Source organism: Erythrolamprus reginae, chromosome 3 (genome assembly GCF_031021105.1).
Source record: "Erythrolamprus reginae isolate rEryReg1 chromosome 3, rEryReg1.hap1, whole genome shotgun sequence".
Classification (NCBI taxonomy): Eukaryota; Metazoa; Chordata; class Lepidosauria; order Squamata; family Dipsadidae; genus Erythrolamprus; species Erythrolamprus reginae.
Window position 1 is genome coordinate 228,813,121 of NC_091952.1, and position 13,471 is coordinate 228,826,591.

At 38.7% G+C, this 13,471-nt stretch overlaps 1 protein-coding gene across 6 annotated transcripts in view; it reads left to right on the forward strand.

The window, feature by feature from the left end:
- Positions 1 to 846: 846 nt before the first annotated feature.
- VPS13B (vacuolar protein sorting 13 homolog B) overlaps positions 847 to 13,471 on the forward strand; it is a 454,077-nt gene continuing 441,452 nt past the window's right edge. For all 6 annotated transcript variants that reach the window (XM_070748103.1, XM_070748104.1, XM_070748105.1 and 3 more), the window contains exons 1-3: positions 847 to 1,311; positions 3,219 to 3,386; positions 6,254 to 6,397. In XM_070748103.1, coding sequence (XP_070604204.1) covers positions 3,240 to 3,386; positions 6,254 to 6,397 — 291 coding nt within the window. In that variant the 5' untranslated portion in view covers positions 847 to 1,311; positions 3,219 to 3,239. The remainder of the gene's footprint in view (positions 1,312 to 3,218; positions 3,387 to 6,253; positions 6,398 to 13,471) is intronic.

Genomic DNA, 13,471 nt, shown 5'->3' on the forward strand with positions numbered 1-13,471 from the left:
GAGGGTAGGAGTTGAAACAGTTTGTGTCCAGGATGCATCTATCTGTCTGTCTGTCTACCTACCTACCTATCTACCAACCTATCTATTTAATCTCTCTCTCTACCTAATCTCTATCTATCTATCTGTCTGTCTACCTACCTACCTACACTCTCTATCTAATCTCTCTCTGTATAATTTATCTCTCTATTTATTTAATCTCTCTCTCTGTATATATCCAATCTCTCTCTCTCTCTTTCTATCTATCTAATCTCTCTCTCTCCCTCTCTATCTTATCTATCTCTCTCTCCCTCTCTATCTTATCTATCTCTCCTCTCTATCTAATCTCTCCCTCTCCCTCTCCATTTTATCTATCTCTCCTTCTCTCTCTCTAATCTATCTAATCTCTCCCTCTCCCTCTCTATTTTATTTATCTCTCCTTGTCTCTCTCTCTAATCTAATCTCTCTCTCTCTCCCTCCCTCTCTATTTTATCTATCTCTCCATCTCTCTCTAATCTATCTAATCTCTCTCCCTCTCTATTTTATCTATCTCTCCTATCTATCTAATCTCTCTCCCTATTTTATCTCTCATTCTCTCTCTCTCTAATCTATCTAATATCTCTCTCTCTCCCTCTCTATTTTATCTATCTCTCCATCTCTCTTTCTCTCTCTAATCTATCTAATATCTCTCTGTCTCTCTATACCTCTATCTTGAGGCACCCGCTGTAAAAATAGAAAGCGAGGGGCAGGATGCCCACGCGACTCCTCGAACCGCTTTCCCCTCTTTTCGCCCTCCGGGACGCCTTCCGCCGGATGGTGTCACCGCCAAGCCTGTCCCCGAGACGGCGAAGGGCGGCTTTTAAAAGAGGGACGCCAAGTTGTCGTGGAACCCGGAAGTGTCCCGGCGGGCGTGGGAGAGCGCAGCCCCTCTGACCCTCAGGGCCGCCTTGCTGTTGGGCTGCCCCTGGGAGAAAAAAAAATGAGGGTCCTGGCGGCGGCTGATCCGCAGCTCCGCCGTTTGTGAGGCGCTTGGGTTTGTGTGAGGCGGCTTTTGGCCTGATGCGAAAACGGACTCGGCGGGCAGAAGAAGAGCCGGAGGGCTGCCTGGGCAGAAACCGACTCGAGAGGCAGATGTGAAGACGCCAAGCAAGGAACACGTATCTGGACGCGTGTCAGCACCGAAGTCGGCGGAGGGGGGGCGGGTTTCAACAGGGAAAGAACGGGGAGGGGAGGGTTTTCCATCCCCAGAGGTACGAAGGCAGCAGCCCCGGGGACCTTATTTCGGGCGGGCGACTCGAATTTCGGGGTCCGCGTGGAAAGTCAAGTCCTTAAAAGGTACGTGGTGGTTTTGTGCAATGTTTCCTTCTGTGCCCTGGGACCTGCTGAGACTGTCTTGCCACTTTCAATTGTTGTCGTGGACCGTAAACGTATAAATTATGGCTAAAGTGTGAGTAGGAGGTTTTGTTTCTAAACAAGCCTGCGGTTAAAAGAATTGAAAGGTGTGCTAAGTCATGTTAATGACACAACGACAAGTGAAATAAGAGGATGCACATAAGTGGAAACTTTTTTTTTGCGGACAGAAGAGACACAACTGGGGCACTAGTGTTATGTGGTAAAGTTAGATATTTTACTTATTTACTTCTTTGACTTATATTATTTATTTTATATTATATTAGATATTTTACTTATTTACTTTTATTATTATTTTTGAATAGGCACACACATAACCAAAACAGACATACAACAAACATTTGGGGTATTTATAACCCCGTTTCTGTCAGAGGTTATTATCGGATATATTATATATGCTGCTCAAAAAAAATAAAGGGAACACTCAAATAACACTTCCTAGATCTGAATGAATTAAATATTCTCACTGAACATTTCATTTGCACAACTATTCCAGCATGTGAAATTGACTGTCAATCAGTGCTGCTTCCTAAGTGGACAGTTTGATTTCGCAGAAGTTTGATTTACTTGGAGTTATTTTTATTATTTTTATTATTATTATTATTATTATTATTATTATTATTATTATTTATTAGAGTTGTATGCTGCCCCTCTCCGTAGACTCAGGGAGGCATACAAGTTATATTGTGTTGTTTAAGTGTTCCCTTTATTTTTTTGAGCAGTGTACATTATTTATTTATTTATTTTATTCATTTATTAGATTTGTATTGCACATCATTTATATTTACAGTATTCTTTTAAAAAATGGCTTGCTTGGGTTCAGACAAGAAGATTGTGATCATTTGTGGGCAGAATGCACATTTATTCAAAGTACATCAGTATTGATGCCCTAACTGTATTTTGCACTTAAAGCACCTTGTATAGTTGCCTAAGAGCAAACTGATTACAGAAAGTACTAACCTTGAATTTGCTGTAAATTTCAGTTCAACGTAAGATTTATAGAGTTAAATCATTGCAGAAATGCAGAAATTTAGTTTTACCTTAGCATGCTGGAAGAAGACATCATGCTGTTTGCAGTCATTTTAATTGCAGACTCATTTCATAAAAGTCATTGTTAGATGGATAGGATTGTGTATGTGTAGGTGTATGTGTACACAAATGCACACAGACATGCATGTAATGAGGGTGTTCAAAGGGAAGGAGATTTTGTTGTACTAACTATAATTGCAGTTTGTTGGATATACTGTACAGTATATGGTACATATAATAGCAATTTCTTTACTATTGCTATTGACTATTTAGCTGATATTAAAAACCATAGATTCCACTGGATTTACTTCTATTTTTTTAATACCTACTGCATTAAATTTTCATGTGTATGTGTGTATATGTATATGTATATACACTGTTCATACTTTGTTCTGTATAAAGTTGAATGTGCTGACAACAAAATGAAATTGATTGTCAATCAGAGTTGTTTTCTAAGTGGACAGTTTGATTTACTTGGAATTATATTCTGTTGTTTAAGTGTTCCCTTTATTTTTTTGAGCAGTGTGTATATGTGTGTGTGTTTGTGTGTGTGTATGTATGTATATGTGTATCTCTATCTATCTATCTATCTATCTATCTATCTATCTATCTATCTATCTATCTATCCATCCATCCATCCATCCATCCATCCATCCATCCATCCATCCATAAATAAATAATATATCCAAAGTGTTAGAATACAGTATAGCATTTTAAATCCATGAGCTTTTTTTAATGCTTGTGAACCACAGCTAATCCTAAATTATTATGTATACTAAAGTTCCAATATGTTTTCTTAAAAGGCTCTTTTGAAGAAAGGCACAATGCTGGAATCCTATGTAACTCCTATTCTAATGAGTTATGTGAATCGTTACATCAAGAATTTGAAGCCCTCTGATTTACAGTTGTCACTCTGGGGAGGAGATGTAGTTCTCAGCAAACTTGAGCTAAAACTTGATGTTCTTGAACAGGTATGTTGTAATTATTTTGATTAAATCTTAAATAAACTTTGTCCTAAAATAAATTATTCTTAATATTCTTAACAGTCTGAGAATATTATACTACAATATATATTATACATAATAATTATATGAGATAATTTATTAATATGTCGTGTGTCCTTGTTATGCTGATAAATACTGTGTGTGTCTAAACATTTCTATATAATACATATAATTTTGGAAAAATTTCAATTAAATAATTATCAAAATATTGAAATAGGTCTATGATTTCTATTATATGAATAAATAAGCTTTCTTTGATATGCAATGACAAATACTAATTCTGTTAAAATGTTCTAAATTAAAATTTTGTACCTTGAAGTCTTAAAGCTATACTGTAAAGTACTTATAGCTAACAATATTTTTCATTATTATTTTTCATTGTTAAAACTTACATTTGAATTAATGGCAATTATCAAGCAATTGATATTATTAAGAATTTTTCATATAATGGTTATTGTTTGGGTTTTCAGCTTTAATGGCTGCATTATAGTTACTATTTTATGTTTAATTATTATTAATAATGAGAGATGGTAGTTCTTCAAGTGTCCAAATGCTGCCTGTATGTTGGTTGAGGCAAGCAGGATTCCCTTGGGTACCATTTGTTGGGGAGTCAAGGGAAAGGGAGGGTTTTGCCTTCTCTTTCTGCTCAGGATCCCTATCTACAATTGGTGGGCTACAGTGTGACACAGAATGCTAGACTCGATGGCCTTTGGCCCGATTCAGCATGGCTCTTCTTATGTTCTTATGTCCAATTATTTTAGCAACTATACTTTCTTCTTTGACATACACCCACCACTTTGCTTTATCAGTATATCTTGTACAGTACTTCTAAAATGTAGAAATCTCATTTCTCATAGGGATGATCTCAATAAGACATAAATGGTACTTTCTTATGTCTGGTTTATTTAGTCTCTCAGTCCAGCAAAGAATGCAGATCCAAAGATATATGATTCATGCGAATATCTGCTTTAGAGCAAATTTCATATATTGAGACATAAATTGTGATTTGTAGTCTCTTGTGTCTCCATTAAGACATAAGTTGTGATTGGTAGTCTATTTGTTATTATTTGCAAAGTCTTGTCCAACACATCATGATTCCCTGGACAACATTTCTCCAGGCCTTCCTATCCGTTATCATCTGCTGAGTCCATTTAAGATCACACTTACTGCTTCAGTGACTCCGTCCAGCCACCTCATTCTCTGTTGTCCTGTTCTTCTTTTGCCTTCAGTCTTTCCCACCAGTAGGCTCTTCTCCAGTGAGTCCTTCGTTCTCATTAGGTGGCCAAAGTATTGGAGTTTCATCTTCAGGATCTGGACTTCTAAAGAGCAGTCAGGGTTGATCTCCTCTAAGACTGACCAGTTGCCTTGCAGTCCAAGGGACTCACAGAAATCTTCTCCAGTTCAACGGCCTCAATTCTTCTGCACTCAGCCTTCTTTATGATCCAACTTCCACAACCATACATTGCAACTAGGAGAAACCATAGCCTTGACTATACATACTTTTGTTGGCAGAATGATGTCTCTGCTTTTTAGCATGCTGTTTAGATTTGTCGTAGCTTTCCTCCCCAGGAGCAAGCATCTTTTAATTTCTTGGCTGCAGTCCCTGTCAGCCATGATCTTGGAGCCCAGGAAAATAAAATCGTGTTACTACCTCCATTTCTTTCCCATCTGTTTGCCAGGAATAGAGAGGGCCAGATGCTACTATCTTAATTTTCTTAATGTTAAGTTTCAAGCAAACTTTTGCACTCTCCTTCCTCACCCGCATCAAGAGGCTTTTTAGTTCCTTTTCTCTTTCTGTCATTAGAGTGGTATCATCTGCATATCTGAGATTGTTGATATTTCTCCCAGCAGTCTTAATCCCAACTTTTGATTCATTTAGCCCCGCCCTTCTCATGATATCTGATTTATATAACTTTAAAATTTTTGAAAGGTTACATTAAATGGAATTATTTTCTGAAAGATGCTGTAAGCAGCAGAAATCATGGTAGCTGTACGTGGTTAATATATTTCATATTTTGTAAGCTACCGGTATGCGTTTTTACTGTTGAATCTTCAAGCATTAATTATAAAATCCAAACAATCTGCGGAATTTTGAATTATCTGAAATCCAGTTACCAATACAATGGTACCTCTACTTAAGAACACCTCTACTTAAGAACTTTTCTAGATAAGAACCGGGTGTTCAAGATTTTTTTGCCTCTTCTTAAGAACCATTTTCTACTTAAGAACCCGAGCCCAGAAAAATTTCCCAGGAAATTTGAGAGTGGCATGAAGGCCTGGCCAGTTTCCTGCCAGTCCCCCTTTAATCCCGACCATCTTGTGCATTTCTGGGCTGCCAGAGGAGCCTTTCGCTGTATGGGAGGGGCTTGCTCCTTCTCGCCACCTCAGAGTCCCTCTTTTTTTTTTTTTTAAGCCTTAACGTTTTGGATTTTTTTGATTCCCCTCACCTCACCTTCTTCCTTGGACAGCAACTGTCCTCCTCCTCTTCTTCCTCCTCCTCCTTCCACCCAAATTCCGAGCTTTTATTTCTTTCCTTATGGGTTTGCACGCATTATTTTCTTTTACATTGATTCCTATGGGAAAAATTGCTTCTACTTGCAAACCTTTCTACTGGTCACGGAATGAATTAAGTTCTTAAGTAGAGGTACCACTGTATTTTGAATGGGAAAATATGTTGTGGCAAATTATTTGACATGTGCGAATATTGTTAGTTATTAAAAAAGAAATAAGCTGAAATAAGTTTTAATAATTGTAAGTAGGTGTTGAAGCAACCCATTTCATTTGAATTAGGTTTTAATCGCTAATTCGGTCATCTCATGTACTTTATTTTCAAGGAGCTGAAATTGCCGTTTACTTTTTTAAGTGGACACATTCATGAATTGCGTATTCACGTGCCATGGACAAAACTTGGTTCGGAACCAGTTGTGATTACCATCAATACAATGGAATGCATCTTGAAGTTAAAGGATGGACTCCAGGTAATAACTGGCAAGCTTAAATAAAATAAGGCAGTGTGAACGGAGTCAGATGACATCTTAACATTATTAGTTGTTATTAAAAGTATTTTGTGTTAATAATCTTATGTGTAGAATTTTGGAAAATGCTTTATAATTTTTGTGAAATTATGACTGAAAGTTCAGGGGAATTATATTTTCCCTTAAAGCAATTGATACCACTTTTTTGCTGATCTGGCAATAGGTTTGGGATTGAGAATGTCATGACCAGTTGAATTCCTTCATTTTTTCCCCCTTTTAATCAGCTAGTGCTCTGGATTTCTTTATTGTTAGGAATAGATACAGTAGTAGCATATTTAACTTAATATCATTTGATCCTTCTGTACCATTGCTTGAATTCCATGTAAATCTTCTTGACTTGGAATTTATCTTTATAGTCTAGTAACTGGATATTCTGATTTGATGTTGAACATCCTCAGCGGTGGGAAGCATGTGAAACTTAAGTTGTCAAGGTTTTCTTGCAAACCCCGCAATTGGAAATGTCACAAGCATAGATTTAAGGATTCAAATGTTGATAAATTTATAGTAAAACTGTATTCATTATGAAAGAATTCCAGCAATTGCGATATGTCAGATTAAGTCCTACATATAGTGAAATCGAGTTTCAAATTCCTGCACCATTTTTTCATGCTCTTGTGGTGCAATCTATTTTAGTCTACTTTCTTTTGGTGAGAAGGATCGTCTCTGCATGTCCCTTATTTGTTATTTTATATCCTGCTTTTATTATTTTTATAAACAAAACAACAACGACCCTGTAAGTCGAGTTTGGCTGAGAGAGAGTGACTGGCAAAGTCACCCAGCTGCCTTTTGTGCCTAAAGCTTATAATGGACTAGTCTGGATTTAAGTTGCTTGTTTTTGACATTGAAAGAATTTGTCTTCACACCTGTGAAATAAAGGAATTTTGCAGTTACGAATTCTTTCCAGTAGTAAATGTAGATTATTCTTCCAGATTTATCATGTTAAGGAAGTAAATATATACATTAGCATTAATGTATTTGAAATTTATTAATGCGTGTACCTAATTTACTAAAATTAAAAACCAGATTGTAAAAAAAAGGAAGCCATCTTTTAGCCAAATTGTATAAATGGTGAAATGGGGGCTAAATGTCAGATACATTATAGGTAATCCTATAACTGTAATTGAATCCAAAATGACGGTTGTAAGTCGTGCTGAATCATCACGTGACACTGCCTGATTTTATGACCTTTTTTTGCAGTGGTCATTAAGTGAATACAATGGTTGTTAAGAGGACTCTTTTCAGCCAATGGCTGTTTTATTTGTTTGCTTGCAAGAAACTGAATGGAAACACTGGCTTCTGACAAAGATCATTATAAATTGTGACCACAGGATGCTGCAAACTGTCATAAATGGGCAGGTTGCTCAATACTCCAAACATGATCATGTGACCACATGGTGGGCGATGGGCCTAAGTGACTTCTGAAACATTTTCTGGTTCCCTTCCACAGGCATCATATTTGCAGCAACTGAGGGGAGTAAATGAATGAAAAACATCTTTGTGCAACCAGCTAAATGGAATTTATTACTCTAAAACTTACTAAAGGCAAACTGCTTTTATAAGATTTTTTAAAAATTTATCGGTGATATTTTATTTATTTATTTATATTTATTATTTAGATTTGTATGCCGCCCCTCTCCGCGGACTCGGGGCGGCTCACAACAAGGCATAACAAATCGTAACAAATCCAAATAAATTTAAATATTTAAAAAAAGTTTAAAAAGAACCCCAATATACTAACAAGCACACACACAAACATACCATACATAAATTGTACATGCCCGGGGGAGATGTTTCAGTTCCCCCATGCCTGACGGCAAAGGTGGGTTTTAAGAAGTTTACGGAAGGCAGGGAGAGTAGGGGCAGTTCTAATCTCTGGGGGGAGTTGGTTCTAGAGAGTCGGGGCCACCACAGAGAAGGCTCTTCCCCTGGGGCCCGCCAACCGACATTGTTTAGTTGACGGGACCCAGAGAAGGCCCACTCTGTGGGACCTAATCGGTTGCTGGGATTCGTGCGGCAGGAGGCGGTCTCGGAGGTATTCTGGTCCAATGCCATGAAGGGCTTTAAAGGTCATAACCAACACTTTGAATTGTGACCGGAAATTGATCGGCAGCCAATGCAGACTGCGGAGTGATGGCGAAACATGGGCATACCTAGGAAAGCCCATGTCTGCTCTCGCAGCTGCATTCTGCATGATCTGAAGTTTCCGAACACTTTTCAAAGGTAGCCCCATGTAGAGAGCATTACAGTAGTCGAACCTCGAGGTGATGAGGGCATGAGTGACTGTGATATATCTATTACTGGTTGGCCTCCATAGCTTGCTGGCCAAAGAGTCAATACTTTATTTTTGCATTTGAACAAGATATTTTAGTATGGTATAAAAGTATGGCACAGAAGGCAAGAATGCAGGAAAGGAGGTCGTGCTTCACTTTCAGGGCACCATGCTCTCCAAGCACATCTGCGCTTGAGGGGCATAGCAAGCAGCTCTTCCACCAGCCAGGCTTGTACATCAGGCAAGCAAACCCTCCAACTCACAGAGTTGATGGAAGCCACACTTCTCCATCCAACTCCAGCACTCCGAGCTTTCTCCTGCCTTCCATGCCGAACCATATCTTTGCATTTCTCCACACACACACCCAGCACCCCTAGCGTTCTCTCTTCCTGCCTTCTGTGCCAAGCCATATTTTTGCATTTATCCCCCCCAAATGCTCCTAGCTTTCTCCTGCATTCCATGCCGAACCATATCTTTGCATTGCTCCAGCGCTCCTAGCTTTCTGCTGCCTTCCATGCCATCCAAGATCTTTGTATTTCTTCCACCTAGCACGTCCTAGCTTTTTCCTCCATTCCTGTCATGGAAAGGCACCTGTGGAGGGTGGAACCTGTGGAGATTGGGGAAGGCCTGCCCCCACGCATGCATGGAAAAAACCTGAAGACCAGTGGGCAGGTGGGGGGTGCACTCATGCATGGTGGAACTGGGCTGGGGCAATGGCTGGCGTGCCTGCAAAGAGGGCTCTGCTTGCCACCTGTGGCATGTGTGCCATAGGTTCGCCATTAGGGTTCTAGGGTGTCTATAAAGGATGCATTAGGTTTTGCCAAGAGCATTTTCTGATTTGGAAATTATTTTGTTGCTCTCCTCTATGCCTAATAGGTGTAGCTCAGGGATCTCTCTTATCATGTTAATAAAAGAAAGAATTACTATCCAATCTTAATATTCCCCTTGGTTATTAAGTACAGTGGTACCTCTACTTAAGAACTTAATTCGTTCCGTGACCAGGTTCTTGTTGTGCTTCAGTCTGAGGCTCTTCAGGGAACGGCTGGAGCTCTGCCGGCTCCATGCTCAGAGGGGGAGGACGAGGAACAGGAGGAGGAGGACCAGGCAGACGGGGAAGAGGAATGTCAGGGCGAGGAGGAGGGAGAACAGCCTGAGACCCCCGGGGGGCAGCTCTCCCCAGCGAGTAGCCTGGAGTCATTAGATGAGAACGCACAAGCCATCATAGATATGAGGCAGAGAAGGGCAGCACAAAGAAGGGGACAATTAGCCAGGTATTTCCATCCCTAATAGGCAACAGCTGGGTTTGGGTGTGGTTCTCCTCAGAAAGGTTGAAAAGGCAGGGCTGCCCTTCCTGTATTGTGGAGAGTTATCTTTTGGGAGTCCTGTGACCTTGCTTCGATCCTTGGCGTCTCTGATTCTGGCTTGTGGCCTTGAAGGCTGAAAACTTGGGGGAGGCGTGGGTTTTATTATCTACAGTGGTGTGTGTGCCAGCAAGAAGCCTGTTGTATTGTCTGGCTGTCGTGACTCTTCTGTGAAGCTTCATAGCATTCCAGTTTGTAAGAACAGTTTTTGTTATCTGTGTTTGTTTTCAAAGATATAAAATGACTTTGCTTTTTACCAGCGTGTTTGACTACTCTTTTTAGTTGGTGTTGGCGTCTGGGGGAACCCAGACAGAACAGTTCTTAAGTAGAAACGTTCTTAAGTAGAAGCAATTTTTCCCATAGGAATCAATGTAAAAGCAAATAATGCGTGCAAATCCATTAGGAAAGAAATAAAAACTCGGAATTTGGCAGGAGGAGGAGGGAGAAGAGGAGGAGGAGAGTCAAAGGAAGAAGGTGAGGGGAATCAAAAAAATCCAAAACTTTAAGGCTTAAAAAAAAGAGGGACTCTGAGATGGCGAAGAGGAGCACGCGTCTCCCATATACACTGGCTGCTGTTGCTGCTACCTGATGCCTCTTCCTTCCCATGCTGAAGGGCTCCCCTCTCCTCTCCCTCGTTCACTTTGTAGCCGGCACCTTTCCTTCGCTGTGGTGACTCCTCAGCTGCCCAGAGCGAAGGGAGCGTTTCTTTTCTCTGGGCGCTGGCAGAGGTTTATTCCCTGTCCAAGAGCTCAGAGAAAGGAAAATGCTTTGTTTGCTCTGGACTGCCAAAACCTCCTTAAGCACCACCGAAAGGCTCCTCTGGCAACCCAGATGGCTGGGATTAAAAGGGGAATGGCAGGTAACTGGCCGGGCCTTCGTGCCGCTCTCAAATTTCCTGGGAAATTTTTCCAGGCTCGGGTTCTTAAGTAGAAAACGGTTCTTAAGTAGAGGCAAAAAAAATCTTGAACACCCAGTTCTTATCTAGAAAAGTTCTTAAGTATAGGCGTTCTTAGGTAGAGGTACCACTGTATGTTTATGGATATAAAGCAAGTTTGTATTGACTAATGAGTTTTGTTAATTGGCTTGTTTTGTGTAATGATAATTTGTTAATTATGAATGCATGTGTACTTTCATATACAGCTGAATCTTGGTTTGGCTCAGGATCCAATTGATTTATAATAAATGTTAGACAGATTGTCTGATGCAATGAATGGGTCTGAAAATTAATATTTTAAAGAAAGAAATGGTTGTGTTTGATAGGGAAGAAGGATTGCAAATTATACCTAAATAGCAAAAAACCGGAGGATGTAGATTTTGTATGCCTTGGTGTAATGTTCACTACATGTAAGAAAATGAATACAGACATTATAATATTTACAAATGCAAATAGGAGAGTAGTGTGACAAAATATTAAGAGAAGCAAAAATTACAAAAAGAAGCATAAGAATATGGTTATTTATTTATTTGGCTACACAACTTGCACATTGTAACTCTGGTGGTTAAAGCAGGATTAAAACCAAAACCCCTAAACCCCAAAAATAAAGACAACATGAAGAAAAGCAAAAGATAAATAAGTCACAGTCATTCAGTTTCCAGCCTTTACAGTAGCCTGAATCATTGCCTGGGGAAAGCCATGTCTTCAAGGTCTTACTGGAGACCAGCAGGATTGGTCTTGTTGGGTACTTGTTGGTAATACTATTCCAAAACATGACTATTACAACAGAGAAGACACACCTTTTAAGTTCCATCAGACAACAGTGTTTCATACCATCTCATGCAATGATAATGTCTCTTGGAGGTATATGGTCCTACAAGTACTGTAACTTGGTCTATTATAGGTGATAATTGTTATTTGGGAATAATAGTTGGAGAAATGTAAAAGTAAATTTAATTCAATGGGAATAAGTTACTAAAATTTGTGTGTGGTAAAACAAGAGTTAAGAAAGAATGGGTGTGGAATGAACATGAATTGAATACAGTTCACTGATCAATAAGAAAGGAGTATGTTGAGATGATTTGGTCATATAGAGACGATAAATGAGGTTTGAATTATTAAGTTATAATGAAAGATTGAGAAGAAAAGGGGACATTGAGAAAAATACAACTGGGACAAGATTTAAAAAGATTAAATGATGACAGGCAATATATGAAATGGTGTATGAAGTGATGGAAGCAAAAAGAATAGAGTGATGGACATGTAGGTTATATAGTTTTTACAAATGTATTTTGTTCTTTTAGATGATTTATGCTTATTTGTCACTTGTAGGGATGTTATATTAAGCATTGACTCCTGAGAGTATAATCTATATTTTCCTTCAGTATACAGTGTGCCCTCGATTTTCACGGGGGATGCGTTCTGAGACCACCCGCGAAAGTCGAATTTCTGCAAAATACAGATGCGGAAGTAAATACTGTATACCATTTTTGGCTATGGACAGTATCACAAACCATCCCTTAAGACTTTAAACCCCTAAATTACCATTTCCCATTCCCTTAACAATCATTTACTCACCATTATTACTGGTACTCACCATTGTATAAGACATTTAGTGATCCTAAATGTTTATAAACATAATTTATAAACATAATTATAAACATAATTATTTATTAACAATAATTATTTTTTTTGTTATTTGCAAAAATTATTAGTTTGGCGATGACATATGACTTCATCGGGCGCGAAAATCGAGGGAACACTGTATTCTTTTTGCAATTCTATAATCTTGTAAAATGTACAAGAGAACCAAATCTCTGTATACAATGCCTTGCAGTATATGTTTATTGAAAACTTGGTAATTTCTCAAGGCAAAGTATGCAGAAGTGCAGCGTTACTCTTCTTAATATAATGTTGATGTTTTTTTGTATATTTGCATTTAAAAATATATATATACTATAATGAGAACTTTGTTTTTTTTAAAGAAGCCTGGTCTTAGTTATGTCATCCATGTACTGCTTTATATTTTTTAAAAATAAATCATCCAGAACACTAAGTATTTTTTTTCCAGTGCGAAGGTAGAAGTTTTGAGGCCAGATGTCCCATAAGAAACACATTTTAGAAGCAGCAAATTACAACTAATTATAGAAGCTGCAGAAACAGATTTGTAACACATGACATTGTGCAACCCAGAACTAATATTTGATATTGGACCATGCAGATGGCTACTGCTGGAATGATCAGGTTTCCTGCTTGCGTGGTATTTGAAACTTGAATTTTGTGGGGCGTATAGCAAAAGGTCAAATGTCACAAATGTAAAGCACTCTCAAAACAAGTATTTGTTACAGATGTTTAAGAATCTATGGCAGGAAAGGCATTTTGAAAATTACAACTGACATTTGGACAAATTATTCCATAGCATGTGGACCCGTGGAGAGTAACATTTGGACTTG